Below are 27,731 nucleotides of genomic sequence, written 5' to 3'. Positions count from 1 at the left end.
CTGATACCAGCCTGAAATTTACTCGGTATCTGATTGGAAAAAAAATCAGTGGTATCACACGTCACTAGTAGTGGACGCCCCCTGGTGTCCTGTTGTAGCGAGGCGAGTTCATCAAGTTGTCTTGGTTACAGTGTGGGGAAATAATCTGATGACGTCACGGAACGTTAGCCGTCATTTTGTGTGCCTCTCGTCGTCGTGGAGACAAGACCTCACGCGGCGTAGCCACGGCAACAGTGAGACAAGAACAGGTTCTCAGTCAGCTTTGTGTTTTCTGACCTGATGCTAAAAATAAAGACCATGTGCATTTTTCTCTGCTTTTATTGTCGCATGAGGAGAGCGAGTAGCACCACAAAGATGGCGGCAGGAAGGCCAACGTTACAAGAACACACGTGTCACAAAGACGACATCAACACCGACTTCTCAGCACCTTCACGTCACCCGGAATGCAGCAAAAGACCAGCAGGGGGCGCTAGATAAGTCAAATGTTAATGGCCTAAGCTCTGCCCTTCAGTCAAGGCACCGCCCTCGCCAGTTCGCCCACATGCATCCATCTCGACTTCAGCCAAATTGAACACTTTCGATTTCACTTAAGTTCTCTTCCTGGCGTGACAGGAAGAGGTTTTAAAGATAACCCCGCCTCTTAGCGCCTCAGCTCCTCCCCTCTGGCAGTGGAATGACAGGAAGTGATAGAAAAGTTTGGTCTTCAAAGAACCGCGTAGGAAAAGAGGGTAAACAATTCATGGTCGTAAACGTTATTTCGGCGGCGTCTCACGAGTGGAAGAGGGCGTCGGCGCCGGAGGGCTTGTAGAGGTACTTCCAGATGGCGTAGTAGTGCACGGCGGCCGCCAGCGCCACAAACACGTGCCAGATGGCGTGGGCGAAGGGGATGACGCCGTCGCTCTTGAAGAAGACCACGCCCAGGCAGTAGATGAGGCCGCCGCACGCCAGCTCGTGAACACCCTCCGTGTTGTTCTGGAAGGTAAGAGGCTACGCTTAAAGCCTGCCGTGCTGAACTGAGCCACCAGGGGGCGACACTCACCATTGAGGTGACCACGGAAGCTGGGAGAAAGCCCATAGTCAAGTAGAAGGTCAACTCCACCACTTTGTACCTGACAACAAACATCAGTAGAAGAAAAAAAACTTTATTCTCACTATTATCTTACTTAATGCCATTGTTCCGCATACATTTATTTTAATGCCCTTTTTGTCAAATCTCTGTTTTCTATGACAAAAACACTAAATATGCAATATTTCCCCTTCCAAAATGTCAAAGTGGAATAATTGATGTGAAGTAATTGGAGCTTTTAATAGGTCGATAATTCATAACAACATTGATGATTCATTATTATTATTTGATTAATGACCGTTTAAAAAAAAACACTAAAATTCTTGGAGATCCAAAAGGGTCCCACTCATAAAAGTGTTAAAAATAAGTCATACGTTTGTATACATTTTTTTTTTAACTTTCAACGCTTAAATCTCGATCAACTTCAGAAATATCCTTCGATTATAAGTTTGTTTGTTTTAAAGTTTGTTTTAAGCACTTTTTGTCAAAGAAAACTTGTTCTTGTATATGGCAAACACAAAATATGCAAATATTCCCCCAAAAATATACAAAAGTGGAACATTTGATGTGAAGTAATTGGAGCCTGAAATAGGTCAATAATTCATAAAAAAAACATTGGTTGTGATTCATTATTATTTTTTGAGCAAACACAAAACATATGCTATATTTTCCATAAAAATATATCAAAGTGGAATATTTGATGTGAAGTAATCAGGGCTTTGAATAGGTCAATTCATTTAAAAAAAAAAAAACATTGATTTGAATTAATTATTTTTTGTGTTTATTATAGACAATATTGCAACGTTTTTTCATGACATTTCACCTGTATGCTCTTTTATTCTACTTTTTATTGTTTTTTTTTATTTTAGAATGTGTTAAAAATTCTCTGGGGGCCGCACTTGTATTAAATCAACACACTATAACGGGACTGTCTGTGATTATAGCTTGTCATTACAACTTCATACAGCAGATGACATCGTAACTGCTTCTAACACGTTTGGTCTGCCACAGAATAAGAAGACGTGGCATCAACGTTGCCAACTTAACACCTTTGTCGCTATATTAAGCGAGGATTCACGAACATGTAAATACTCATTTTCGAACCAAGCAACAAGTGTAATTATTGAACACTTTAGGACAGGGGTGTCCAAATTCCGGCCCACAGATCGTATAAATTAAATGAATTCATTATTATCAATATGTTATTAGTAATGCTGTCAAGCGATACATTTTTAAAAATCAGATTAATCACACTTTTTGAGTTTGCATAATCACAAGTACTAGCATGATTTCAATTAAACATTTCAATTAAAAAAAGACCCCAATATTTGGTCACAAATGCAATTTTATTGTTAGAATAGATAGAAAATAAATTGCGCGATTAATCTGCTTAAATACGCGATCAATGCAATATTTTTGCGATTAATTGCATGAGTTAATTCGTTATTTTTTGCTTTGTCACCTATAACACAAAGCTAACGTGGACAATTTGTTTAGCTAGCTTAGCATATGTTGACGTACATTGGTTTGCCTTTAGCATCATTAATGTACAAAATGTATCAAAATGGCCCCCGCATCCTTCATTTTACTGAACGTGGCCCTTGCTGGAGAAATTTTGGACACTGCTGCTTTAGGTGACTAACATGAAATATTGCTCTTCTTAACGAGCAGTGGGTGCTACTGGGGGCCCCTGCCCCTTCTAAAAACACTCAGTCTTGTTTGTGACGTAAAAAACACACACAAAAAAGGGGTAAAAGAGTTAAGTCCAAATGTATTTCTAAACTTTTCACGTTTTTTGCTCACTTTTTTTCATGTACATGCGTCATGGCCAAGTTAAATGACGACATCATCTAACCCGAGGCTCTTTTTTTGTCGTTCCCTGTGAGATGTCCTTAAAAACCAGAGGATAATCACCATCTTTGAAAAGAGGTCTACAATTGTCTGTGAGGCCGTGAAAGTGGCCAGGCTGAGTCCTGAGGATCAAGGAAGGCAAGGAAAAGAGGAGGAGCCTGCGTGTGCAGATGTGGGGGTTAGTTCACCATGAAACAGAACCAAAAAGAAACACCTCAGAAGAAAATAGTTTGATTTTGCATTAGCCTGCAAAATTTAAATAAAAGATGAACACTTTTAGAAAGTGTGTAAGCTGTTACGTTTTGCGGCTTCAGACTATTTTTCTTTTGTGGAAGAAATGGAAAAATGTTTTTTGGAGAAAGCAAATGTTGCAGACCCCTGATCGTTATTGACAATTAGGAATCTTTAGGTGGTGAAACCTACTTTTCGTGGTAGTTGAAGACATAGATGATTCCGGCGGCCGCCATCAGCCACACAAACCAGCGCATGTGAGCGGCGAGTGGCCCCAGTTCTCGCAAGTTCAGCCTGAAGGAACAAAAACAAGATGGCGTCAGAGCGGTTGGTGCTTGAATATAGAAGCGTGGCCGAAGACTCACCACGGCGTGTAAGAGGCGGCGATGAAGACGTAGATGACAACCCTGTCGCACATGTGGAAGCAGTGCTCCACCTCCCTGCAACGTCACCACAACATCAATCGACGCCTTAAAGAAGTCACGCCCCCCTCGACGCACCTCATGTGACTCCTCTTCCAGGTGATGATGTGGAAAACGGTGGACACAAGGAAGAGGGCGCACAGGCCCAGACCGTACACCCACGCCGTCACGCGCTGCCACTGGTTGTCTGACAGCCGGTGCAGCAGCGCCATGCCCACCAAGGCGGGCGCAATCAGGAACTGGCGAGACGGAGAGAGACAAAGACCATCAGGAACTAGCGTGACAGAGGGAGACAAATACGATTGGGAACTAGCGTGACAGAGGGAGACAAATATGATCGGGAACTAGCGTGACGGAGAAACAAAGACCATTAAGACTAGCGTGACGGAGAAACAAAGACAATCAGGAACTAGCGTGACGGAGAGAGACAAAGACGATCGGGACTAACGTGACGGACAGAGACAAAACTGATCAGGAACTGGCGAGGTGGAGCGAGACAAAGACGATCGGGACGAGCGTGACGGAGAAACAAAGACAATCAGGAACTTGCGTGACGGAGAGAGACAAAGACGATTGGGAACTAGCGTGACGGAGAAACAGACAATCAGGAACTTGCGTGACGGAGACAGACAAAGACGATTGGGACTAGCGTGACGGCGAGAGACAAAGACGACCAGGAACTGGCGTGACGGAGCGAGACAAAGACGATCGGGAACTAGCGTGATGTAGAGAGACAAAGACGATCGGGACTAACGTGACGGACAGAGACAAAACTGATCAGGAACTGGAGTACCGGAGAGAGACAAAGACAATCAGGAACTAGGGTGACGGAGAGAGACAAAGACGATCGGGACTAACGTGACAGACAGAGACAAAACTGATCAGGAACTGGCGAGATGGAGCGAGACAAAGACGATCGGGAACTGGCGTGACGGAGAGAGACAAAGACCATCCGCAACTGGAGTAACTGAGAGACAAAGACAATCAGGAACTAGCGTGACGGAGAGAGACACAGACGATCGGGACGAGCGTGACGGAGAAACAAAGACAATCAGGAACTAGCGTGACGGAGAGAGACAAAGACGATTGGGAACTAGCGTGACGGAGAAACAGACAATCAGGAACTAGCGTGACGGAGACAGACAAAGACGATTGGGACTAGCGTGACGGCGAGAGACAAAGACGACCAGGAACTGGCGTGACAGAGCGAGACAAAGACGATCGGGAACTAGCGTGACGTAGAGAGACAAAGACGATCAGGAACTAGCGTGACAGAGAGACAGACGATCTGGACTAGCGTGACGGAGAGAGACAAAGACGATTGGGACTAGCGTGACGGAGAGAGACAAAGACGATCAGGCACTGGCGTGACGGAGCGAGACAAAGACGATCGGGAACTGGCGTGACGGAGAGAGACAAAGACCATCCGCAACTGGAGTAACTGAGAGACAAAGACAATCAGGAACTAGCGTGACAGAAAGAGACAAAGACGATTCGGAACTGGAGTACCGGAGAGAGACAAAGACAATCAGGAACTAGCGTGACGGAGAGAGACAAAGACGATCGGGACTAACGTGACGGACAGAGACAAAACTGATCAGGAACTGGAGTACCGGAGCGAGACAAAGACGATCGGGAACTAGCGTGACGTAGAGAGACAAAGACGATCAGGAACTAGCGTGACAGAGAGACAGACGATCTGGACTAGCGTGACGGAGAGAGACAAAGACGATTGGGACTAGCGTGACGGAGAGAGACAAAGCAGATCAGCAACTGGCGTTATGGAGAGAGACAAAGACGATCAGGCACTGGCGTGACGGAGCAAGACAAAGACGATCGGGAACTGGCGTGACGGAGAGAGACAAAGACCATCCGCAACTGGAGTAACTGAGAGACAAAGACAATCAGGAACTAGCGTGACAGAAAGAGACAAAGACGATTCGGAACTGGAGTACCGGAGAGCGACAAAGACAATCAGGAACTAGCGTGACGGAGAGAGACAAAGACGATCGGGACTAACGTGACGGACAGAGACAAAACTGATCAGGAACTGGCGAGATGGAGCGAGACAAAGACGATCGGGACGAGCGTGACGGAGAAACAAAGACAATCAGGAACTAGCGTGACGGAGAGAGACAAAGACGATTGGGAACTAGCGTGACGGAGAAACAGACAATCAGGAACTAGCGTGACGGAGACAGACAAAGACGATTGGGACTAGCGTGACGGCGAGAGACAAAGACGACCAGGAACTGGCGTGACAGAGCGAGACAAAGACGATCGGGAACTAGCGTGACGTAGAGAGACAAAGACGATCAGGAACTAGCGTGACAGAGAGACAGACGATCTGGACTAGCGTGACGGAGAGAGACAAAGACGATTGGGACTAGCGTGACGGAGAGAGACAAAGACGATCAGGCACTGGCGTGACGGAGCGAGACAAAGACAATCGGGAACTGGCGTGACGGAGAGAGACAAAGACCATCCGCAACTGGAGTAACTGAGAGACAAAGACAATCAGGAACTAGCGTGACAGAAAGAGACAAAGACGATTCGGAACTGGAGTACCGGAGAGAGACAAAGACAATCAGGAACTAGCGTGACGGAGAGAGACAAAGACGATCGGGACTAACGTGACGGACAGAGACAAAACTGATCAGGAACTGGAGTACCGGAGAGAGACAAAGACAATCAGGAACTAGGGTGACGGAGAGAGACAAAGACGATCGGGACTAACGTGACAGACAGAGACAAAACTGATCAGGAACTGGCGAGATGGAGCGAGACAAAGACGATCGGGAACTGGCGTGACGGAGAGAGACAAAGACCATCCGCAACTGGAGTAACTGAGAGACAAAGACAATCAGGAACTAGCGTGACAGAAAGAGACAAAGACGATTCGGAACTGGAGTACCGGAGAGAGACAAAGACAATCAGGAACTAGCGTGACGGAGAGAGACACAGACGATCGGGACGAGCGTGACGGAGAAACAAAGACAATCAGGAACTAGCGTGACGGAGAGAGACAAAGACGATTGGGAACTAGCGTGACGGAGAAACAGACAATCAGGAACTAGCGTGACGGAGACAGACAAAGACGATTGGGACTAGCGTGACGGCGAGAGACAAAGACGACCAGGAACTGGCGTGACAGAGCGAGACAAAGACGATCGGGAACTAGCGTGACGTAGAGAGACAAAGACGATCAGGAACTAGCGTGACAGAGAGACAGACGATCTGGACTAGCGTGACGGAGAGAGACAAAGACGATTGGGACTAGCGTGACGGAGAGAGACAAAGACGATCAGGCACTGGCGTGACGGAGCGAGACAAAGACGATCGGGAACTGGCGTGACGGAGAGAGACAAAGACCATCCGCAACTGGAGTAACTGAGAGACAAAGACAATCAGGAACTAGCGTGACAGAAAGAGACAAAGACGATTCGGAACTGGAGTACCGGAGAGAGACAAAGACAATCAGGAACTAGCGTGACGGAGAGAGACAAAGACGATCGGGACTAACGTGACGGACAGAGACAAAACTGATCAGGAACTGGAGTACCGGAGCGAGACAAAGACGATCGGGAACTAGCGTGACGTAGAGAGACAAAGACGATCAGGAACTAGCGTGACAGAGAGACAGACGATCTGGACTAGCGTGACGGAGAGAGACAAAGACGATTGGGACTAGCGTGACGGAGAGAGACAAAGCAGATCAGCAACTGGCGTTACGGAGAGAGACAAAGACGATCAGGCACTGGCGTGACGGAGCGAGACAAAGACGATCGGGAACTGGCGTGACGGAGAGAGACAAAGACCATCCGCAACTGGAGTAACTGAGAGACAAAGACAATCAGGAACTAGCGTGACAGAAAGAGACAAAGACGATTCGGAACTGGAGTACCGGAGAGCGACAAAGACAATCAGGAACTAGCGTGACGGAGAGAGACAAAGACGATCGGGACTAACGTGACGGACAGAGACAAAACTGATCAGGAACTGGCGAGATGGAGCGAGACAAAGACGATCGGGACGAACGTGACGGAGAAACAAAGACAATCAGGAACTAGCGTGACGGAGAGAGACAAAGACGATTGGGAACTAGCGTGACGGAGAAACAGACAATCAGGAACTAGCGTGACGGAGACAGACAAAGACGATTGGGACTAGCGTGACGGCGAGAGACAAAGACGATCAGGAACTAGCGTGACAGAGAGACAGACGATCTGGACTAGCGTGACGGCGAGAGACAAAGACGATCAGGAACTAGCGTGACAGAGAGACAGACGATCTGGACTAGCGTGACGGAGAGAGACAAAGACGATTGGGACTAGCGTGACGGAGAGAGACAAAGCAGATCAGCAACTGGCGTTACGGAGAGAGACAAAGACGATCAGGCACTGGCGTGACGGAGCGAGACAAAGACGATCGGGAACTGGCGTGACGGAGAGAGACAAAGACCATCCGCAACTGGAGTAACTGAGAGACAAAGACAATCAGGAACTAGCGTGACAGAAAGAGACAAAGACGATTCGGAACTGGAGTACCGGAGAGCGACAAAGACAATCAGGAACTAGCGTGACGGAGAGAGACAAAGACGATCGGGACTAACGTGACGGACAGAGACAAAACTGATCAGGAACTGGCGAGATGGAGCGAGACAAAGACGATCGGGACGATCGGGACGAGCGTGACGGAGAAACAAAGACAATCAGGAACTAGCGTGACGGAGAGAGACAAAGACGATTGGGAACTAGCGTGACGGAGACAGACAAAGACGATTGGGACTAGCGTGACGGCGAGAGACAAAGACGACCAGGAACTGGCGTGACAGAGCGAGACAAAGACGATCGGGAACTAGCGTGACGTAGAGAGACAAAGACGATCAGGAACTAGCGTGACAGAGAGACAGACGATCTGGACTAGCGTGACGGAGAGAGACAAAGACGATTGGGACTAGCGTGACGGAGAGAGACAAAGACGATCAGGCACTGGCGTGACGGAGCGAGACAAAGACGATCGGGAACTGGCGTGACGGAGAGAGACAAAGACCATCCGCAACTGGAGTAACTGAGAGACAAAGACAATCAGGAACTAGCGTGACAGAAAGAGACAAAGACGATTCGGAACTGGAGTACCGGAGAGCGACAAAGACAATCAGGAACTAGCGTGACGGAGAGAGACAAAGACGATCGGGACTAACGTGACGGACAGAGACAAAACTGATCAGGAACTGGAGTACCGGAGAGAGACAAAGACAATCAGGAACTAGGGTGACGGAGAGAGACAAAGACGATCGGGACTAACGTGACAGACAGAGACAAAACTGATCAGGAACTGGCGAGATGGAGCGAGACAAAGACGATCGGGAACTGGCGTGACGGAGAGAGACAAAGACCATCCGCAACTGGAGTAACTGAGAGACAAAGACAATCAGGAACTAGCGTGACAGAAAGAGACAAAGACGATTCGGAACTGGAGTACCGGAGAGAGACAAAGACAATCAGGAACTAGCGTGACGGAGAGAGACACAGACGATCGGGACTAACGTGACGGACAGAGACAAAACTGATCAGGAACTGGAGTACCGGAGAGAGACAAAGACAATCAGGAACTAGGGTGACGGAGAGAGACAAAGACGATCGGGACTAACGTGACAGACAGAGACAAAACTGATCAGGAACTGGCGAGATGGAGCGAGACAAAGACGATCGGGACGAGCGTGACGGAGAAACAAAGACACTCAGGAACTAGCGTGACGGAGAGAGACAAAGACGATTGGGAACTAGCGTGACGGAGAAACAGACAATCAGGAACTAGCGTGACGGAGACAGACAAAGACGATTGGGACTAGCGTGACGGCGAGAGACAAAGACGATCAGGAACTGGCGTAACGGAGCGAGACAAAGACGATCAGGAACTAGCGTGACGTAGAGAGACAAAGACGATCAGGAACTAGCGTGACTGAGAGAGACAGACAATCTGGACGGAGAGGGAGAGAGACAAAGACGATTGGGACTAGTGTGACGGAGAGAGACAAAGCAGATCAGGCACTGGCGTGACGGAGAGAGACAAAGCAGATCAGGCACTGGCGTGACGGAGAGAGACAAAGCAGATCAGGCACTGGCGTGACGGAGAGAGACAAAGACGATCGGGAACTGGCGTGACGGAGAGAGACAAAGACGATCGGGAACTGGCGTGACGGAGAGAGACAAAGACCATCCGCAACTGGAGTAACTGAGAGACAAAGACAATCAGGAACTAGCGTGACAGAAAGAGACAAAGACGATCCGGAACTGGACTACCGGAGAGAGACAAAGACAATCAGGAACTTGCGTGACAGAGAGAGACAAAGACGATCCGGAACTGGACTACCGGAGAGAGACAAAGACAATCAGGAACTTGCGTGACAGAGAGAGACAAAGACGATCCGCAACTGGCATGACAAAGCGAGACAAAGACGATCCGGAACTAGCGTGACAAAGACTATCCGGAACTGGAGTAACGGAGAGAGACAAAGACAATCAGGCACTAGCGTGACAGAGAGAGACAAAGACAATCCGCAACTGGCGTGACGGAGAGAGACAAACACGATCAGGAACTAGCGTGACAAAGACGATCCGGTACTGGAGTAACGGAGAGAGACAAAGACAATCAGGAACTAGCGTGACAGAGAGAGACAATGACAATCAGAAAACTGTCGCGACAAAAACACAAAGACGATCAGGAACTAGCGTGACAGAGACAAAGACACAAAGACAATCAGGAACTGGCGTGATGGAGAGAGACAAAAACGATCAGAAAACTGGCGTGACGAAGAGGGACGACCCCCGATTAGGAACTAGTATGACAAAGAGACAAAGATGAGCCAAGCAAGGTTGTGCGTGTGTCGATGGCGGTGGGGTGGAGACTCACTGCGTGCGTGTAGCAGTTGGCGGCATGCTCGTAGCGGGTAGGCTGGTAGCGACAGTTAGCGGAGGGACGCCTGTTCATGAACCTGAAACACACAGTCATAAACATTGATTATTTTAACAGTCGGGACTCCATAAAGACAATTCTCATTACATGTCAATCATGAACCTTGACACACTTGTCACAGTATAAAGTCTACAAACTGCAGAGTGACATGCTTGTAGAATAGGATAGATTACAAAGTTTTATTGTCATCAACCATGGGCGCGTGATGAAAAATTGCATGGGCGCTCGTGTGTGTAACAAGAAAAAGTTACAAAGTAATAGCATTAGCATTAACTTGTATCATTTAATTCAATTAATTAATTAATAAGCGAGTCATATGACTATGAAACATAAACATGTAAGATTAGCTAAACAAAAAACGTTAGCATGCTAACAGTTAGCGTGTGTCAAGTACCTAATCATATAACTCTGAGGTGTTTAGCTAAAAAAGTTAGCTCGCTAATGTTAGCATGCTAATTGTTAACACGTGTCAAGTACCAAGTTATGAGTCTGAAGCGTTTGGCTGCAAAATTAGATTAGAAATTTAGCACGTTATTGTTAGTAATTCTGACTGAGGCTGAGCCAATCAGTGGCCAAGATACTGAACAGCGCGGTCTGATTGTTTTGGTCTCGTCTAGTAGCCAATACTACTGTAATATTACAATTTTGAGTTTATTTTGCCATTTTAATGATTGGAAATGCTTAACTTAGGGCAATATTACGTAGAATATGCTTTGTTAGCGATAACACAAAGCTAAGATGTTGTGTTCAGACAGTTTAGCATATATTGATTAAACTATATGGTAGAGGTGGGATTCTTTGGGCACCTCACGATTCGATTATGATTACGATTCAAAAATCAATTAGTGATGCATCTTTAATTTATGTATATTGATGCAGTTTTACATTTATTTTAGTTTCACTAAATAAGCGTTTATCACTTGCAACTTTCATTTGTAATAAGAAACAGTTAAATACGTTTCCACCACATTTATTAAATTAAGGGAAATGTGTGCAAAACAGGAACATACTATAATAATAAAGGAGCTGGTCGAATCTCTCGATGAGGTAGCTCTCTGCAGTCAGCCAAATTTTAGAACTGTCTACACTACATTATTTACAATAAATAAATAGATTATCGACGTTTACTAATCGATTTTATAATCATCCATGTCCGAATTGCGATGCATCTGAAAATTAATTATTTCCCCCCACCTCTACATATTGTATTGATTTTAGCATTTTTAATGACCAAAATCTATCAAAGTGGCCCCGCATCCTTCAATTTTTTATTTATTTACGCGGCCCTCGCTGGAAAAAGTTTGGACACACCTACTCTAGAAGGAAAATGTAGACACTGAGTCTTTAAGAAAAGACAAATGAGGTTCATAGACAAACACCTGCTGGGATTTTTTCTCTTACACCTGTGTTTGTTAGCAAATGATGGCTATTTATCAAAATTTGGTTACTAATGTCAGCTATTATTCAATGTATATTTTATAACAACAGCAAGACTCTTGGAGTGTTGTTGTGTTTGTGCACGCTCTCCCTGTGTGTTTGAAACAGCTGCGAGTGACAAGCATGAACGGCAGACTAATTACGTAATTTGTAATTGTGAAAAATAGACATTTATAAAATACACTATATTGCCAAAAGTATTTGGTCACCCATCCAAATGATCAGAATCAGGTGTCCTAATCACTTGGCCAGGCCACAGGTGTATAAAATCAAGCACTTAGGCATGGAGACAGTTTCTACAAACATTTGTGAAAGAATGGGTCACGCTCAGTGATTTCCAGCGTGGAACTGTCATAGGATGCCACTTGTGCAACAAATCCAGTCGTGAAATTTCCTTGCTCCTAAATATTCCAAAGTCAACTGTCGGCTTTATTATAAGAATATTAGAGAGTTTGGGAACAACAGCAACTCAGCCACAAAGTGGTAGGCCACGTAAACTGACAGAGAGGGGTCAGCGGATGCTGAAGCGCATAGTGCAAAGACTTTCTGCACAGTCAGTTGCTACAGCGCTCCAAACTTCATGTGACCTTCCAATTAGCCCACGTACAGTACGCACAGAGCTTCATGGAATGGGTTTCCATGGCCGAGCAGCTGCATCTAAGCCATACATCACCAAGTCCAATGCAAAGCGTGGGATTCAGTGGTGTAAAGCACGTCGCCGCTGGACTCCAGAGCAGTGGAGACGCCTTCTCTGGAGTGATGAATCACGCTTTTCCATCTGGTAATCTGATGGACGAGTCTGGGTTTGGAGGTTGCCAGGAGAACGCTACATTTCAGACTGCATTGTGCCGAGTGTAAAGTTTGGTGGAGGAGGAATTATGGTGTGAGGTTGTTTTTCAGGAGTTGGGCTTGGCCCCTTAGTTACAGTAAAAGGAACTTTGAATGCTCCAGGATACCAAAACATTTTGGACAATTCCATGCTCCCAACCTTGTGGGAACAGTTTGGAGCGGGCCCCTTCCTCTTCCAACATGACTGTGCACCAGTGCACAAAGCAAGGTCCATAAAGACATGGATGACAGAGTCTGGTGTGGATGAACTTGACTGGCCGGCACAGAGTCCTGAACTGAACCCGATAGAACACCTTTGGGATGAATTAGAACTGAGACTGAGAGCCAGGGCTTCTCGACCAACATCAGTGTGTGACCGCACTAATGCGCTTTTGGAAGAATGGTGGAAAATTCCTATAAACACACTCTGCAACCTTGTGGACAGCCTTCCCAGAAGAGTTGAAGCTGTAATAGCTGCAAAAGGTGGACCCACATCATATTGAACCCTATGGGTTAGGAATGGGATGGCACTTCAAGTTCATATGTGAGTCAATGCAGGTGGCCAAATACTTTTGGTAATATAGTGTATAAACACCAGTAAAGGTAACCCAACCGAGTGAGGATAATTGCTATAGAAGATGTAAGGATTTACTAATAATAACATAAGCTAGGTGGTGTTTGTATTATGTTTTTTGGTTTAAAAAGGTACATTTGTGTTTAGGTTTCATAATTATGTGTAAAACTATTTAAAGGTATGCTGTTCTACACTATCAATCAAGTTATGTGTTTCAAAGTTTGCATTAATTAAAAAAATAAGTGGTAAAAAATGGATGGATAGATGGACAGAAGTTCAATCCATAAGTGAGTCGAATGTTGATGGCGTCATAGACCTCGTACGTGACGTGGAAACGAACAATGACGTGAAATAATCGACATGAGTTCATCATTAATAATTGACTCACCTCTGCAAGCTGTTCGCTCTTTCCATAGCAGCGTATTGAGTTTCAGCAGCTAAATGAGAAGAATAGAAGCAAAAAAAAGCAGGTATGAAAAAGTGTAAAAATGAAGCAATGCTACCACGCTAGCAAGCGTTAGCTAGCCGGCTATGAGCCACCAAGCTGCTAACTATCGCCAAAAGGCACCATTTAAGTTTTTTTCGCCATGGCATCCTGGATCAAGGCTTTCAGCAGCTTTTGGACGTTTGAGGTAGAAACGTAGGAAGCGCCATCATTATGAAAAGTAGCCCGGCGAGGGAGCAAAAAGGCCCGCCGGTGAAATGAAGGAACCATGCGGTGAGTGACAACTGGGAGAGCCAATCAGCAGGGGGGAGGTCACGTGTTTAACCAATCAAATCTAGGAAAGGCGTGACTTGATGAGGACTTGTTGACATGCATAGGTAATAAACTAATAAATGATAAATAAATGGGTTATACTTGTATAGCGCTTTTCTACTTTCAAGGTACTCAAAGCGCTTTGACAGTATTACCACATTAATAGGAATCAATCAATCAATCAATCAATGTTTATTTATATAGCCCTAAATCACAAGTGTCTCAAAGGGCTGCACAAGCCACAACGACATCCTCGGTATAGCCCACATAAGGGCAAGGAAAAACTCACCCCAGTGGGACGTCGATGTGAATGACTATGAGAAACCTTGGAGAGGACCGCATATGTGGGTAACCCCCCCCTCTAGGGAGACCGAATGCAATGGATGTCGAGTGGGTCTAACATAATATTGTGAGAGTCCAGTCCATAGTGGATCCAGCATAACAGTAAGAGTCCAGTCCACAGTGGGGTCAGCAGGAAACCATCCCGAGCGGAGACGGGTCAGCAGCGCAGAGATGTTCCCAACCAATATACAGGCGAGCGGTCCACCCCGGGTCCCGACCCCGGACAGCCAGCACCCCATCCATGGCCACCGGATCTGTGTGTCTTCCCCTCCACAAGGGATAGGGGGGAGCAGAGGAGAAAAGAAAAGAAACAGCAGATCAACTGGTCTAAAAAAGGGGGGCTATTCAAAGGCTAGAGTATACAAATGAGTTTTGAGATGGGACTTAAATGTTTCTACTGAGGTAGCATCTCTAACTGTTACCGGGAGGGCATTCCATAGTGCTGGAGCCCGAATAGAAAACGCTCTACAGCCCGCAGACTTTTTTTTCTTCTGGGAATCACTAATAAGCCGGAGTTCTTTGAACGCAGATTTCTTGCCGGGACATATGGTACAATACAATCGGTAAGATAGGCTGGAGCTAGACCGTGTAGTATTTTATACGTAAGTAGTAAAACCTTAAAGTCGCATCTTAAGTGCACAGGAAGCCAGTGCAGGTGAGCCAGTATAGGCGTAATATGATCAAACTTTCTTGTTCTTGTCAAAAGTCTAGCAGCCGCATTTTGTACCAACTGTAATCTTTTAATGCTAGACATAGGGAGACCCGAAAATAATACGTTACAGTAATCGAGACGAGACGTAACGAACGCATGAATAATGATCTCAGCGTCGCTAGGAATGTAATTGTAAAATAATATATATCAATATACACTAACATAGGTAAACAATATTAAGTGTAACATATAAACCAATACTAACATCAACCAATATGAATATAATAGCAATATGATACCTGTTTTTCCCATGAAATTAAAACAAAGAAAAATAAACCTAAATATAAAATATTTAGGTTTTCATACTGAATTTGTTAGTACATTATGTGACAGAAGGCAATGTTTGCTGAGGGAACCATAATTATTTAATATACACAGTATATATTTTTAGAGTGTCCATTTATTATATATTTCAAGGTCATATGAACGCACTGTTGCATGGTAAGCATACGATGTGTCGTCACATCAGCTGGCGTTATCACGCTTACGTAAGCACTGATCGGAGGAACGAGAGCGTTTATGTAAGCGCTTAGGATAACGCTCAACCTAAAGCTGCACTCAGTAACGCATCATCCTTGGCGACGAGCAGCTTCCGCCGTAAGCTCAGAGAGATTTAAAACATATTACATTACAAGGCAGAGGAGACTCATGTAGAGACGACACATCTGTCTGCTTCCTGCGAGCGTGCTTTGTTGCTAACTGTCAACTATATTGTGTGGCCCTCTATTTAACTTCATACTTTAGCGTAATTGTGGACCACGTTGATTGATTGATTGAAACTTGTATTAGTAGATTGCACAGTACAGTAAATATTCCGTACAATTGACCACTAAATGGTAACACCCGAATAAGGTTTTCAACTTGTTTAAATCGGGGTCCACGTAAATCAATTCATGGTAAAACGTCCACACGTACAACAGTTTTTAAGAAAGTAGAAGCCTCTTTGATACATTTTATACTTTTTAAACCTTTGGAATGCGGGGTAGTTTTTATTAGGGTTGCACGATACGGATGATATAAATCAGGGTTTCCTATTCATGTAAATGATTGTAGCGCGAGGCCACAGCAAGATAAAAACCGCCACACGTTAAAAACAAGTGTTCTATATTAATAATATGTTGTACATACAAATACACATATACTCACATACACACCGTTATTCATACATACATACATACATACATACATACATACATACATATAGGTACCTATAAGCTCCCACATACATACACAAATACAGTACATACCTACATACTCGAAGTTCGTACATCCACACGCACATTCACTGTACAAACATACATATACACATACATGTACATATACATTCACTGTACAAACATACATATACACATACAGTACATGTACATATACAAACCCCGTTTCCATATGAGTTGGGAAATTGTGTTAGATGTAAATATAAACAGAATACAATGATTTGCAAATCATTTTCAACCCATATTCAGTTGAATATGCTACAAAGACAACATATTTGATGTTCAAACTGATAAACATTTCTTTTTTTTGCAAATAATCATTAACTTTAGAATTTGATGCCAGCAACACGTGACAAAGAAGTTGGGAGAGGTGGCAATAAATACTGATAAAGTTGAGGAACGCTCATCAAACACTTATTTGGAACATCCCACAGGTGAACAGGCAAATTGGGAACAGGTGGGTGCCATGATCGGGTATAAAAGTAGATTCCATGAAATGCTCAGTCATTCACAAAAAAGGATGGGGCGAGGGTCACCACTTTGTCAACAAATGCGTGAGCAAATTGTTGAACAGTTTAATAAAAACCTTTCTCAACCAGCTATTGCAAGGAATTTAGGGATTTCACCATCTACGCTCCGTAATATGATCAAAGGGTTCAGAGAATCTGGAGAAATCACTGCATGTAAGCAGTTAAGCCAGTGACCTTTGATCCCTCAGGCTGTACTGCATCAACAAGCGACATCAGTGTGTAAAGGATATCACCACATTGGCTCAGGAACACTTCAGAAACCCACTGTCAGTAACTACAGTTGGTCGCTACATCTGTAAGGGCAAGTTAAAACTCTCCTATGCAAGGCAAAAACCGTTTATCAACAACAGCCAGAAACGCCGTCTGCTTCGCTGGGCCTGAGCTCATCTAAGATGGACTGATACAAAGTGGAAAAGTGTTCTGTGGTCTGACGAGTCCACATTTCAAATTGTTTTTGGAAACTATGGACGTCGTGTCCTCCGGACCAAAGAGGAAAAGGACCATCCGGATTGTTATAGGCGCAAAGTTGAAAAGCCGGCATCTGTGATGGTATGGGGGTGTATTAGTGCCCAAGATATGGGTAACTTACACATCTGTGAAGGCGCCATTAATGCTGAAAGGTACATACAGGTTTTGGAGCAACATATGTTGCCATCCAAGCAACATTACCATGGACGCCTCTACTTATTTCAGCAAGACAATGCCAAGCCACGTGTTACATCAACGTGGCTTCATAGTAAAAGAGTGCGGGTACTAGACTGGCCTGCCTGTAGTCCAGACTTGTCTCCCATTGAAAATGTGTGGCGCATTATGAAGCCTAAAATACCACAACGGAGACCCCCGGACTGTTGAACAACTTAAGCTGTACATCAAGCAAGAATGGGAAAGAATTCCACCTGAGAAGCTTAAAAAATGTATCTCGTCAGTTCCCAAACGTTTACTGAGTGTTGTTAAAAGGAAAGGCCATGTAACACAGTGGTGAACATGCCCCTTTCCCAACTACTTTGGCACGTGTTGCAGCCATGAAATTCTAAGTTAATTATTATTTGCAAAAAAAAAAAAAAGTTTATGAGTTTGAACATCAAATATGTTGTCTTTGTAGTGCATTCAATTGAATATGGGTTGAAAAGGATTTGCAAATCATTGTATTTCGTTTATATTTACATCTAACACAATTTCCCAACTCATATGGAAACGGGGTTTGTACATTCACTGTACAAACATACATATACACATACATGTACATATACATTCACTGTACAAACATACATATACACATACTGTACATATACATACATACACTCATGCATATAATCACGTTTCATCAAACATAGATTACCCAGTTTACCCTAGGGTAAGAACGTTAACACATGGCACACTGACAAAGCTTAACCTATTGTTACTATAACAATCTACAAGGTTAATATAGCTGGCTTCTCTTTCTTCCCCTCCATTTTTCTGCTTTCATTTGTATCTCTAGTTATCATTACTTATATGTATTGTTGCATTTGTACAACTGTATTGTTGATAATAGAGGTAAAATATTGGTATTATTCATTATCAATAGTGCTATTTCTATTGGTATTTGTATTGCTCCATTTGTAGTGTAATAATGCTCATTGTCATTTCTGTAATATTATTTATTTCAATAACTGCTTCTTTGCTATCACTTTTACAATCATATTTGTACATATCGTATTTGCTGATGTTGCTCTGTTGTTGTTGTTGTTGCTGTCGTTGTTATTGTTGTGTTTGCTATTGTTGTTTTTGTCTCTGTCTTATCCCCCTCTTGTCCCCACAATTTCCCCCTCTGTCTTCCTTTTTTTCTCTTTCTATCCCCTCCTGCTCCGGCCCAACTGCACCAAATGATAATATAAATACGTTTAATAAAGTCAAATACAAATAAGGCAACAAGAGAAGTATCCCACACTTCTCTTTTGTAAAGTAAATTTGTACAGCCGATATGGGCATTTACATCAACTATATGATTTGCCTGAGAAGCTGGACAAGACAAAAAAAAACCAACAAAAACAAACAAACGACGGTTCTAAACGTGAAAACAAATTCAAGTAACACATTTTATGAATGGAGATATATATACAGTACAGGCCAAAAGTTTGGACACACCTCTTTCAATGCGTTTTCTTTATTTTCATGACTATTTACATTGTAGATTGTCACTGAAGGCATCAGGACTATGAATGAACACGTGGAGTTAAGTACTTTACAAAAAATGGTGAAATATCGTAAAACATGTTTTATATTCTACTTTTTTCAAAATAGCCACCCTTTGCTCTGATTACTGCTTTGCACACTCTAGGCATTCTCTCGATGAGCTTCAAGAGGTAGTCACCTGAAATGGTTTTCACTTCACAGGTGTCATAGTTTTGATGAAATGAGAAGGTGTGTCCAAACGTTTGGCCTGTACTATATATATATATATATATATATATATATATATATATATATATATATATATATAGATAGATACTATTATTTACGCACTATTCACAAGTGATGCACCGAAAATTTGCCCACCGAAAAACTTTCATCAACCGTAAGCAAGTCGCACGCGATTGTCTGGATTACGGGTGATTGCTTGGACAAGGTATACGGCAGTGGCTATTTTTGACTCCAAATGAAGTTCAGCTTCACCTAAAATATAAAAAAGTGGTGAAATATGTACTATTGTGTTTACATGTCATTAACTAAATATGCGCTAGGATGCGTTCAACTTTTGTTCAGAATCAACTACTTTGGTGTCAGCTGACGTGATTTTCTTGTAATTGATTGTGTTAGCGTCACAGTGCCTTAAACGGTGTTGAAGCCGAGCGTCCATTGACTTTAATGGATGAGTCGAGAGTGCAATAAACAGTGCTGAAGCTGAGCCTCCATTGACTTCAGTGGGGGAGCATAGAGTGGATTGATCCACTGCAGCCAAACTAAATAATCATTGGATAAATGCTCGGCTTTATCCCGCCCTTGGATGCCGAACGTCTCTGGGAGTGGATGAGAAATGGACGCCGGGATACCCGCATGATGATTGGATGATCTGTCCAAGGCTGGATTTCCTTTCGGATTTACAGCAAAATTAATGAATCAGCAACCTTGAAATACAAATCACTGCCAGAGAATGCATTAACTTTCATTCCGTTGTCTGTGTTGATATGGAATTTTTTTTTTAAATGTAATTGACGTTTTCAAAAAATTTAATTCAAAATCTAAAATCCTGCCTCTTTACAGTGCATAATTACAGTACTTAACTTTTTCTACAATTAGCTATGTTACAGCCATATTCCAAAATGGAATACATTCACATTTGTCCTCAAAATTCTACACACAATACCCCATAATGACAACGTGAACATTTTTTTTTTTGAAGAAATGTTTGTAATTTACAAGTACAAAACTAAGAAATTACATGTACATAAGAATTCACAGCCTTTGCTCAATACTTAGTTGATGCAGTTGAGCAATTACAGCCTCAAATCGTTTTGAGTATGATGCCACAAGCTCGGCACACCTATTTTTGGGCAGTTTGGCCCATTCCTCTTTGCAGCACCTCTCAACCTCCATCAGGTTGGATGGGAAGTGTTGGTTTTCATCCAGGATGTCTCTGTACATTGCTGCATTAATCTTTCCCTCTATCCAGTCCTGGTGGTTCCAAACGTCTTTAATTTACGGATGTTGGAGGTCACTCTGCTCATTAAAACTTTTAAGGGCAGCAGATATTTTTCTGTACCCATCCCCCGATTCTGTCTTGGAGGTCTACTTACAATTTCTTTGACTTCATTCTTGGTTTTGCGCTTCGCCATACATTGTCAAGTGTGTGGCTTTTCAAATCATGCCCAATCAACTGACTTTACCACAGGTGGACTTCAATTAAGCTGTAGGAACATCTCAAGGATTATCAGTTGAAACACGATGCACCTGAGCTCACTTTTGAGCTTCATGGCAAAGGCTGTGAATACTTATGTGCATGCGAATATGGGGTATTGTGTGTAGAATTTTGAGGGGAAAAAGGAATTGGTTCCATTTTAAAATAAGGCTGTAACATAACATGTAGAAAAACGGAAGCGCTGTGAATACTATCTGCATGCACTGTATATTATTTATCTGTTACTGGAGACTATACTCCTTGAAAGACCAGCATATGTGTTACACTTCACAATAATAACAATTTTAAAAACAGAGCAAAATTATATAATATAAGACAAAATGTGTAAATACCAATTATTTATAACACATACTTGTTTTGAAATGTATGTACATTTTTGTAGCCTTTTTTAAAGAAAATATATGCAGCATCAACGATTATGCAAATTATACGATGACGTCACATTGACCACGCCCCCGAGGCACGCCCCCACCGCCCCAAGTATATTGTCAAGCTGGGGCAAATCCTGTTTTAGTTACATTGTTACATTGCGATAATTTTATAATTGTTGACACATTCTGTGTCTTAAAAATTAGCGGCTAATATTCCTCCACACTGCAGCTTATAAATCACTAATCCTTGCCAAGTTGAGTTAAATATGAACAGCTAATGATCGAGGGCGAGTTGTTGGTTTCTTATGTGGGTTTATTGTTAGGCAGTTTCATTAACGTCCTCCCAGCGCGGTAACAACACACAACAACAGCAGTCAAGTTTTAGTCTATCATAAAGCAGTTCGTCTGCCGTAAACAGCAATGTTGTGACACTCTTAAACAGGACAATACTGCCATCTACTGTACATGCATATGTGACCCACCCATAATGTGTCACATTTTTGTGTTGATTTATTTATTTTATTTTGTGGTTTGAATTCGTTTTTGGAGCTGTCATTACACATTTATCAGTATTCACATTGGTCAGTAGGGGGCAGTAGGGTGTTTCTTCCCAATTGAATGCTATCACCTGCAGACCGGAAGTGTCTTGTCATTCTGATGAGAGCGACCAGTCTGTGAACAATTGAAACGTCCTGTGTGCTTTTTCCTCCTGTATAACAGGTTAGTTTTGGTGAATCAACTCACTGAATAATATCCATGTGATCTTTATAAGTTTAAGTACACATTCTGCTGGTGGAGCCTAACTCTAAAGTGTTTGTGAGTTGTAGTTTGTATTTGTGAATGAATCCAGTGCACAGCTGCAGTAATCAATACAAAATGGCGACGTGAGTGCGCAATGTTTATATAGGAACTTCTGATCCTAATTCAGACTCCCAAATTAGAGCTCCCGTTTTCTTATTGATTTTATAATGTATATTTGTATAATGTGTGTGTTCTGAAATAGTGACAGAGAATAGAACAAGGATGGACAATTCAACCCTTAACTCAACAATGAGTAGATGAGTGTTATGTGTGTGTATATGTGTAAATAAATGATCACTGAAATTCAAGTATTTCTTTTATTTATATATATATATATATATATATATATATATATATATATATATATATATATATATATATATATATATATATGTATATATATATATATATATATATGTGTGTGTGTGTGTAATAAAATAAATATATATAGCTAGAATTCACTGAAAGTCAAGTATTTCTTATTTATATATATATATATATATATATATATATCTCTTAACCACGCCCCCCACCCCCGCCCCCCACCTCCCGAAATCGGAGGTCTCAATGTTGGCAAGTATGGTTTATATATAAGTTTAGATTGTGGTATGTCGTTTCTTAATAGGGAAAGATGTGAACGTCTCTTGTAGTCATGTTAGCATTTAAGCTAGCTAGCAAGCTACAGCGGTTATCACCGTTTATGGCAGCGTTTCTCAAAGTGTGGGGCGCGCCCCACTGGTGGGGAATAGAGACATGACAGGTGGGGCGCGAGGAACGGGAGGAAATTTCACTTTAAAAATTTTTTTTTATTATTATATTCTTAGATTTTCTTTTTTATTATGCTTTCATTTTCTATACACACTGTAAATCACTTTGTGATTCTGTCTATGAAATCCGCTATATAAATAAATGGAAATTACCGGTACTTATTTTTACTGTAGGCTTTAAATTTCTCGGTAGGAGCGAAAGTTTGACAGACATAGCAACAGTAACTAACGGGGGCGGGGCTAAGCGGAACAAACCTTCGCGCGGATGGGTAGCAGGCTAATGTGTGGACCACAATTACACAAATATATACATTTGTGACTTGCACCTCAAAGGTCGTCGAGCCAGAGCCAGCGCCTGCAGAGAAACAAAAATGTGACGGGCACACACTGTGTCATTCACCGGGAAGCACTCGCGTCAAGGCAGCTCAGCCCCGAACTCAATGAGGTTTTAACTGATGTTGTGAGCGCGGTAAATTTGATCAAAACACGACCACTGAAAGTGCGACTGTTCTCTGCACTGTGTGAGGAAATGGGAGCTGATCATACAGCCGTGCTGTTTCACAGTGAAGCAAGGTGGCTCTCCTGGGGCAAAGTGCTGTCACTTGCCCTGTCTTGCCAAATGCATAGCTCCTCCTTTTCTTTTTGCAGAGATTGCAAAGTGGCACTTTTATTTTATTTATTATTGAACTTGATGTTATTTTATGTTATTGAGTTTGAATGTATACAACTTGATATTCAATAAATTTGAAAATGTTAAAGCTTGGCATTAGCGCTCTGTTGGGGCGATGGGGGCAGGTGGGGCTTGAAAACTCCTCCTTGTCCAAAGTGGGGGATGACAAAAAAAGTTTGAGAACCACTGGTTTATGGTCACATCCATTGTTATTATTTCAACTTTGGAATATTAGAAGCTGTAAAGATATTATTAACTTACCAATGAAGACGTTTAAGGTGTGGCTTTGCAACGGCTAACTGGCTAGCACTAGTGTTAGCATCACAGTGTTTTTCACACAGCTTTTGGATGACAAGTAGCCATCAAATTTGCCCAAAAAAAAAAACGGACTAGGGTTGGGCAATACAGAGAGAGTTTGTAATATTACGTTGATGACACATTGTAGCTGTGTTGTGCAAATTTGACAGCGACAAGCAAACGTACGAGTCCTCTCTAGCTGGCTAGTGGCTAACGTCCCGCTACAGCGTGAAGCTACTTCTAAATCACTAATCCTCACCTCCATGGCGGCAAATAAACGATGTTTCCTACAAGTAGCTTTATCACCGTAGCACAAGAAATAGCTAAACATGCTGCACTTGCTAACCGCAAAGCGAGAGTTTTTGAATGTAGACAGAGGTGGGCGGATCGATACAAATATCGACAGTAACGATGTATCAGTATTTTTTATTTATCAAACAATCTTTTGTCTTTTTTTTGTTGTTGTTTACAGACTGAGGAAAGAAGTCCCCGGACACTTCAGGACTTTAAGGGCAAAAAACAAGACCTTCATGGAGGTGAGTGTTTGTGACGTGCACGGTTTCCAGGGACACAATTTCCCCAGACAAAGGTTCCTTTTCCACACAGTGACAGCATTTCAAGTTCTATGACTTCCTGTGGTAAATAATATATGGTGCATCAAAACTGGTGATGATCAAATAAGAAACAGCAGTTATTTTTTTAAATCTATTTTTTCTTAAAAAAAAAAATTATATTCCTTTTGACTTTTTTATATTTTTCTTAAGAAACTGCAGTTGTTTTTTTTCTCCCTTTTTTACCCATTTTATTAAATCAGTTTATTTTTATTTTTAGAATGTATAATTTTGTCAAGAAACTGCAGTATTTTTTTCTTGTTTTACTTTATTTATTTCTTTGATGTATGTATGTGTATATATATATATATATATATATATATATATATACATACATCCTTCCATTTTCTACTGCTTATTCCCTTTGGGGTCGCGGCGGGCGCTGGAGCCTATCTCAGCTACAATCGGGCGGAAGGCGGGGTACACCCTGGACAAGTCGCCACCTCATCGCAGGGCCAACACAGATAGACAGACAACATTCACACTCACATTCACACACTAGGGCCAATTTAGTGTTGCCAATCAACCTATCCCCAGGTGCATGTCTTTGGCGGTGGTGGGAGGAAGCCGGAGTACCCGGAGGGAACCCACGCAGTCATGGGGAGAACATGCAAACTCCACACAGAAAGATCCCGAGCCTGGGATTGAACTCAAGACTACTCAGGACCTTCGTATTGTGAGGCAGATGCACTGACTAACCCCTCTGTCACCGTGCTGCCTATATATATATATATACACAGGTGAAAGCCAGTAAATTAGAATATTTTGAAAAACTTTATTTATTTCAGTAATTGCGTTCAAAAGGTGTAACTTGTACATTATATTTATTCATTGCACACAGACTGATGCATTCAAATGTTTATTTCATTTAATTTTGATGATTTGAAGTGGCAACAAATGAAAATCCAAAATTCCGTGTATCACAAAATTAGAATATTACTTAAGGCTAATACAAAAAAGGGATTTTTAGAAATGTTGGCCAACTGAAAAGTATGAAAATGAAAAATATGAGCATGTACAATACTCAATACTTGGTTGGAGCTCCTTTTGCCTCAATTACTGCGTTAATGCGGCGTGGCATGGAGTCGATGAGTTTCTGGCACTGCTCAGGTGTTATGAGAGCCCAGGTTGCTCTGATAGTGGCCTTCAACTCTTCTGCGTTTTTGGGTCTGGCATTCTGCATCTTCCTTTTCACAATACCCCACAGATTTTCTATGGGGCTAAGGTCAGGGGAGTTGGCGGGCCAATTTAGAACAGAAATACAATGGTCCGTAAACCAGGCACGGGTAGATTTTGCGCTGTGTGCAGGCGCCAAGTCCTGTTGGAACTTGAAATCTCCATCTCCATAGAGCAGGTCAGCAGCAGGAAGCATGAAGTGCTCTAAAACTTGCTGGTAGACGGCTGCGTTGACCCTGGATCTCAGGAAACAGAGTGGACCGACACCAGCAGATGACATGGCACCCCAAACCATCACTGATGGTGGAAACTTTACACTAGACTTCAGGCAACGTGGATCCTGTGCCTCTCCTGTCTTCCTCCAGACTCTGGGACCTCGATTTCCAAAGGAAATGCAAAATTTGCATGGTTGGGTGATGGTTTGGGGTGCCATGTCATCTGCTGGTGTCGGTCCACTTTGTTTCCTGAGATCCAGGGTCAACGCAGCCGTCTACCAGCAAGTTTTAGAGCACTTCATGCTTCCTGCTGCTGACCTGCTCTATGGAGATGGAGATTTCAAGTTCCAACAGGACTTGGCGCCTGCACACAGCGCAAAATCTACCCGTGCCTGGTTTACGGACCATGGTATTTCTGTTCTAAATTGGCCCGCCAACTCCCCTGACCTTAGCCCCATAGAAAATCTGTGGGGTATTGTGAAAAGGAAGATGTAGAATGCCAGACCCAAAAACGCAGAAGAGTTGAAGGCCACTATCAGAGCAACCTGGGCTCTCATAACACCTGAGCAGTGCCAGAAACTCATCGACTCCATGCCACGCCGCATTAACGCAGTAATTGAGGCAAAAGGAGCTCCAACCAAGTATTGAGTATTGTACATGCTCATATTTTTCATTTTCATACTTTTCAGTTGGCCAACATTTCTAAAAATCCCTTTTTTGTATTAGCCTTTAGTAATATTCTAATTTTGTGACACACGGAATTTTGGATTTTCATTTGTTGCCACTTCAAATCATCAAAATTAAATGAAATAAACATTTGAATGCATCAGTCTGTGTGCAATGAATAAATATAATGTACAAGTTACACCTTTTGAATGCAATTACTGAAATAAATCAAGTTTTTCAAAATATTGTAATTTACTGGCTTTTACCTGTATATATAATTTATTTATTTATTTTTTATTAAGAAACTGCAGGGTTTTTTCTCATTATTTTTCAAAGTTTTAAATTTTTTAAATTTGTATTAATTAATGTTTTAATTTTTTAATGTATTACATTATTTATGGTCTCTTTTTCTTTTATTTCTTTTAAATTGATTTTTTATTTTATTTTATTATTTTTATTTTTATAAGAACCCGCACTTAAACAGAAACATCTCTACTGCTCAAAAGGCTCACAAACTCAATCAGACCTTACAAACAGTTGTTTTCAAGACAACCTCAGGTGTGTGAAAGTACAGTATTTTTTTTTTTTTTTTTTCATTTTTAAAGTGTGTCAGCACATTGAGCCCAAAATCCTCTAAAAAAAACTTAAACCAGAGTCAGTAAATTGTGGATTTTTTAAAGTGTACAAAAAGGTTGGTAAAATTAATATTTCTTTAATTGTAAAAAAAAAAAATCCATATACAAATGTATCAAACAACAAAGTTAAATAGTTATTATGATAGGAAAAATATTTAGAAACCACGTGACGCCTCAGAAAAGTACGATTTACTACTAATTTAAGTTGCGTAACATTACAAAAACATGTTTTTGTCCACTTTAAAAAAGCTGACTCGTCATTAAAGTCTCAGGCTTGCGTGTGAGTTTCAAAGGTGGCCACTTGATGGCGGTGTTGGCCTCTTCCTCTGCAACCAAACAACTGCACGTTGTGATCGCAGTGACAGATATTGTCCAACTCTTAATTACCGATACCGATATCAACCGATACCGATATATACAGTCGTGGAATTAACACCAGAGGTGGGACCAAGTCATTGTTTTGCAAGTCACAAGTAAGTCTCAAGTCTTTGCCCTCAAGTCCGAGTCAAGTCCCGAGTCAAGACAGGCAAGCCCCGAGTCAAGTCCAAAATCAAGACTGGAAAGTCTCAAGTCAAGTCCTAAGTCCTGCATTTTGAGTTTCGAGTCCTTTCAAGTCCTTTTAACCACAGACTAATATATTAACACAGATTGTGTATGCTTTTCAAACGCTGTATTTATTTAT

The 27,731-nt window shown here is 42.4% G+C and overlaps 2 protein-coding genes across 4 annotated transcripts in view; one reads left to right on the top strand and one right to left on the bottom strand.

The window, feature by feature from the left end:
• Positions 1-300: 300 nt before the first annotated feature.
• Positions 301-27,731, bottom strand: part of mmd (monocyte to macrophage differentiation-associated) — a 36,729-nt gene continuing 9,298 nt past the window's right edge. Inside the window, exons 1-8 of one of the 3 annotated variants that reach the window (XM_061981461.1) lie at positions 20,719-21,106; positions 13,776-13,824; positions 10,486-10,567; positions 3,649-3,809; positions 3,514-3,588; positions 3,341-3,442; positions 1,040-1,109; positions 301-972 (exon numbers count right to left, since the gene is read on the bottom strand). In XM_061981461.1, coding sequence (XP_061837445.1) covers positions 769-972; positions 1,040-1,109; positions 3,341-3,442; positions 3,514-3,588; positions 3,649-3,809; positions 10,486-10,567; positions 13,776-13,801 — 720 coding nt within the window. In that variant the 5' untranslated portion in view covers positions 13,802-13,824; positions 20,719-21,106 and the 3' untranslated portion in view covers positions 301-768. Of the gene's footprint in view, positions 973-1,039; positions 1,110-3,340; positions 3,443-3,513; positions 3,589-3,648; positions 3,810-10,485; positions 10,568-13,775; positions 13,924-20,718; positions 21,107-27,731 lie in introns of those variants that run through there. The other 2 variants (XM_061981462.1, XM_061981459.2) reach the window with 2 other exon arrangements.
• The window catches only part of pctp (phosphatidylcholine transfer protein), a 93,006-nt gene continuing 79,240 nt past the window's right edge, over positions 13,966-27,731 (top strand). Inside the window, exons 1-2 of the mRNA XM_061981463.2 lie at positions 13,966-14,105; positions 24,219-24,282. The gene's annotated coding sequence lies outside the window, so the exon portion shown is untranslated. The remainder of the gene's footprint in view (positions 14,106-24,218; positions 24,283-27,731) is intronic.

Source organism: Nerophis lumbriciformis, linkage group LG24, assembly GCF_033978685.3.
Source record: "Nerophis lumbriciformis linkage group LG24, RoL_Nlum_v2.1, whole genome shotgun sequence".
Lineage (NCBI taxonomy): Eukaryota > Metazoa > Chordata > Actinopteri > Syngnathiformes > Syngnathidae > Nerophis > Nerophis lumbriciformis.
This window is presented reverse-complemented; position numbering and strand designations above follow the sequence as displayed.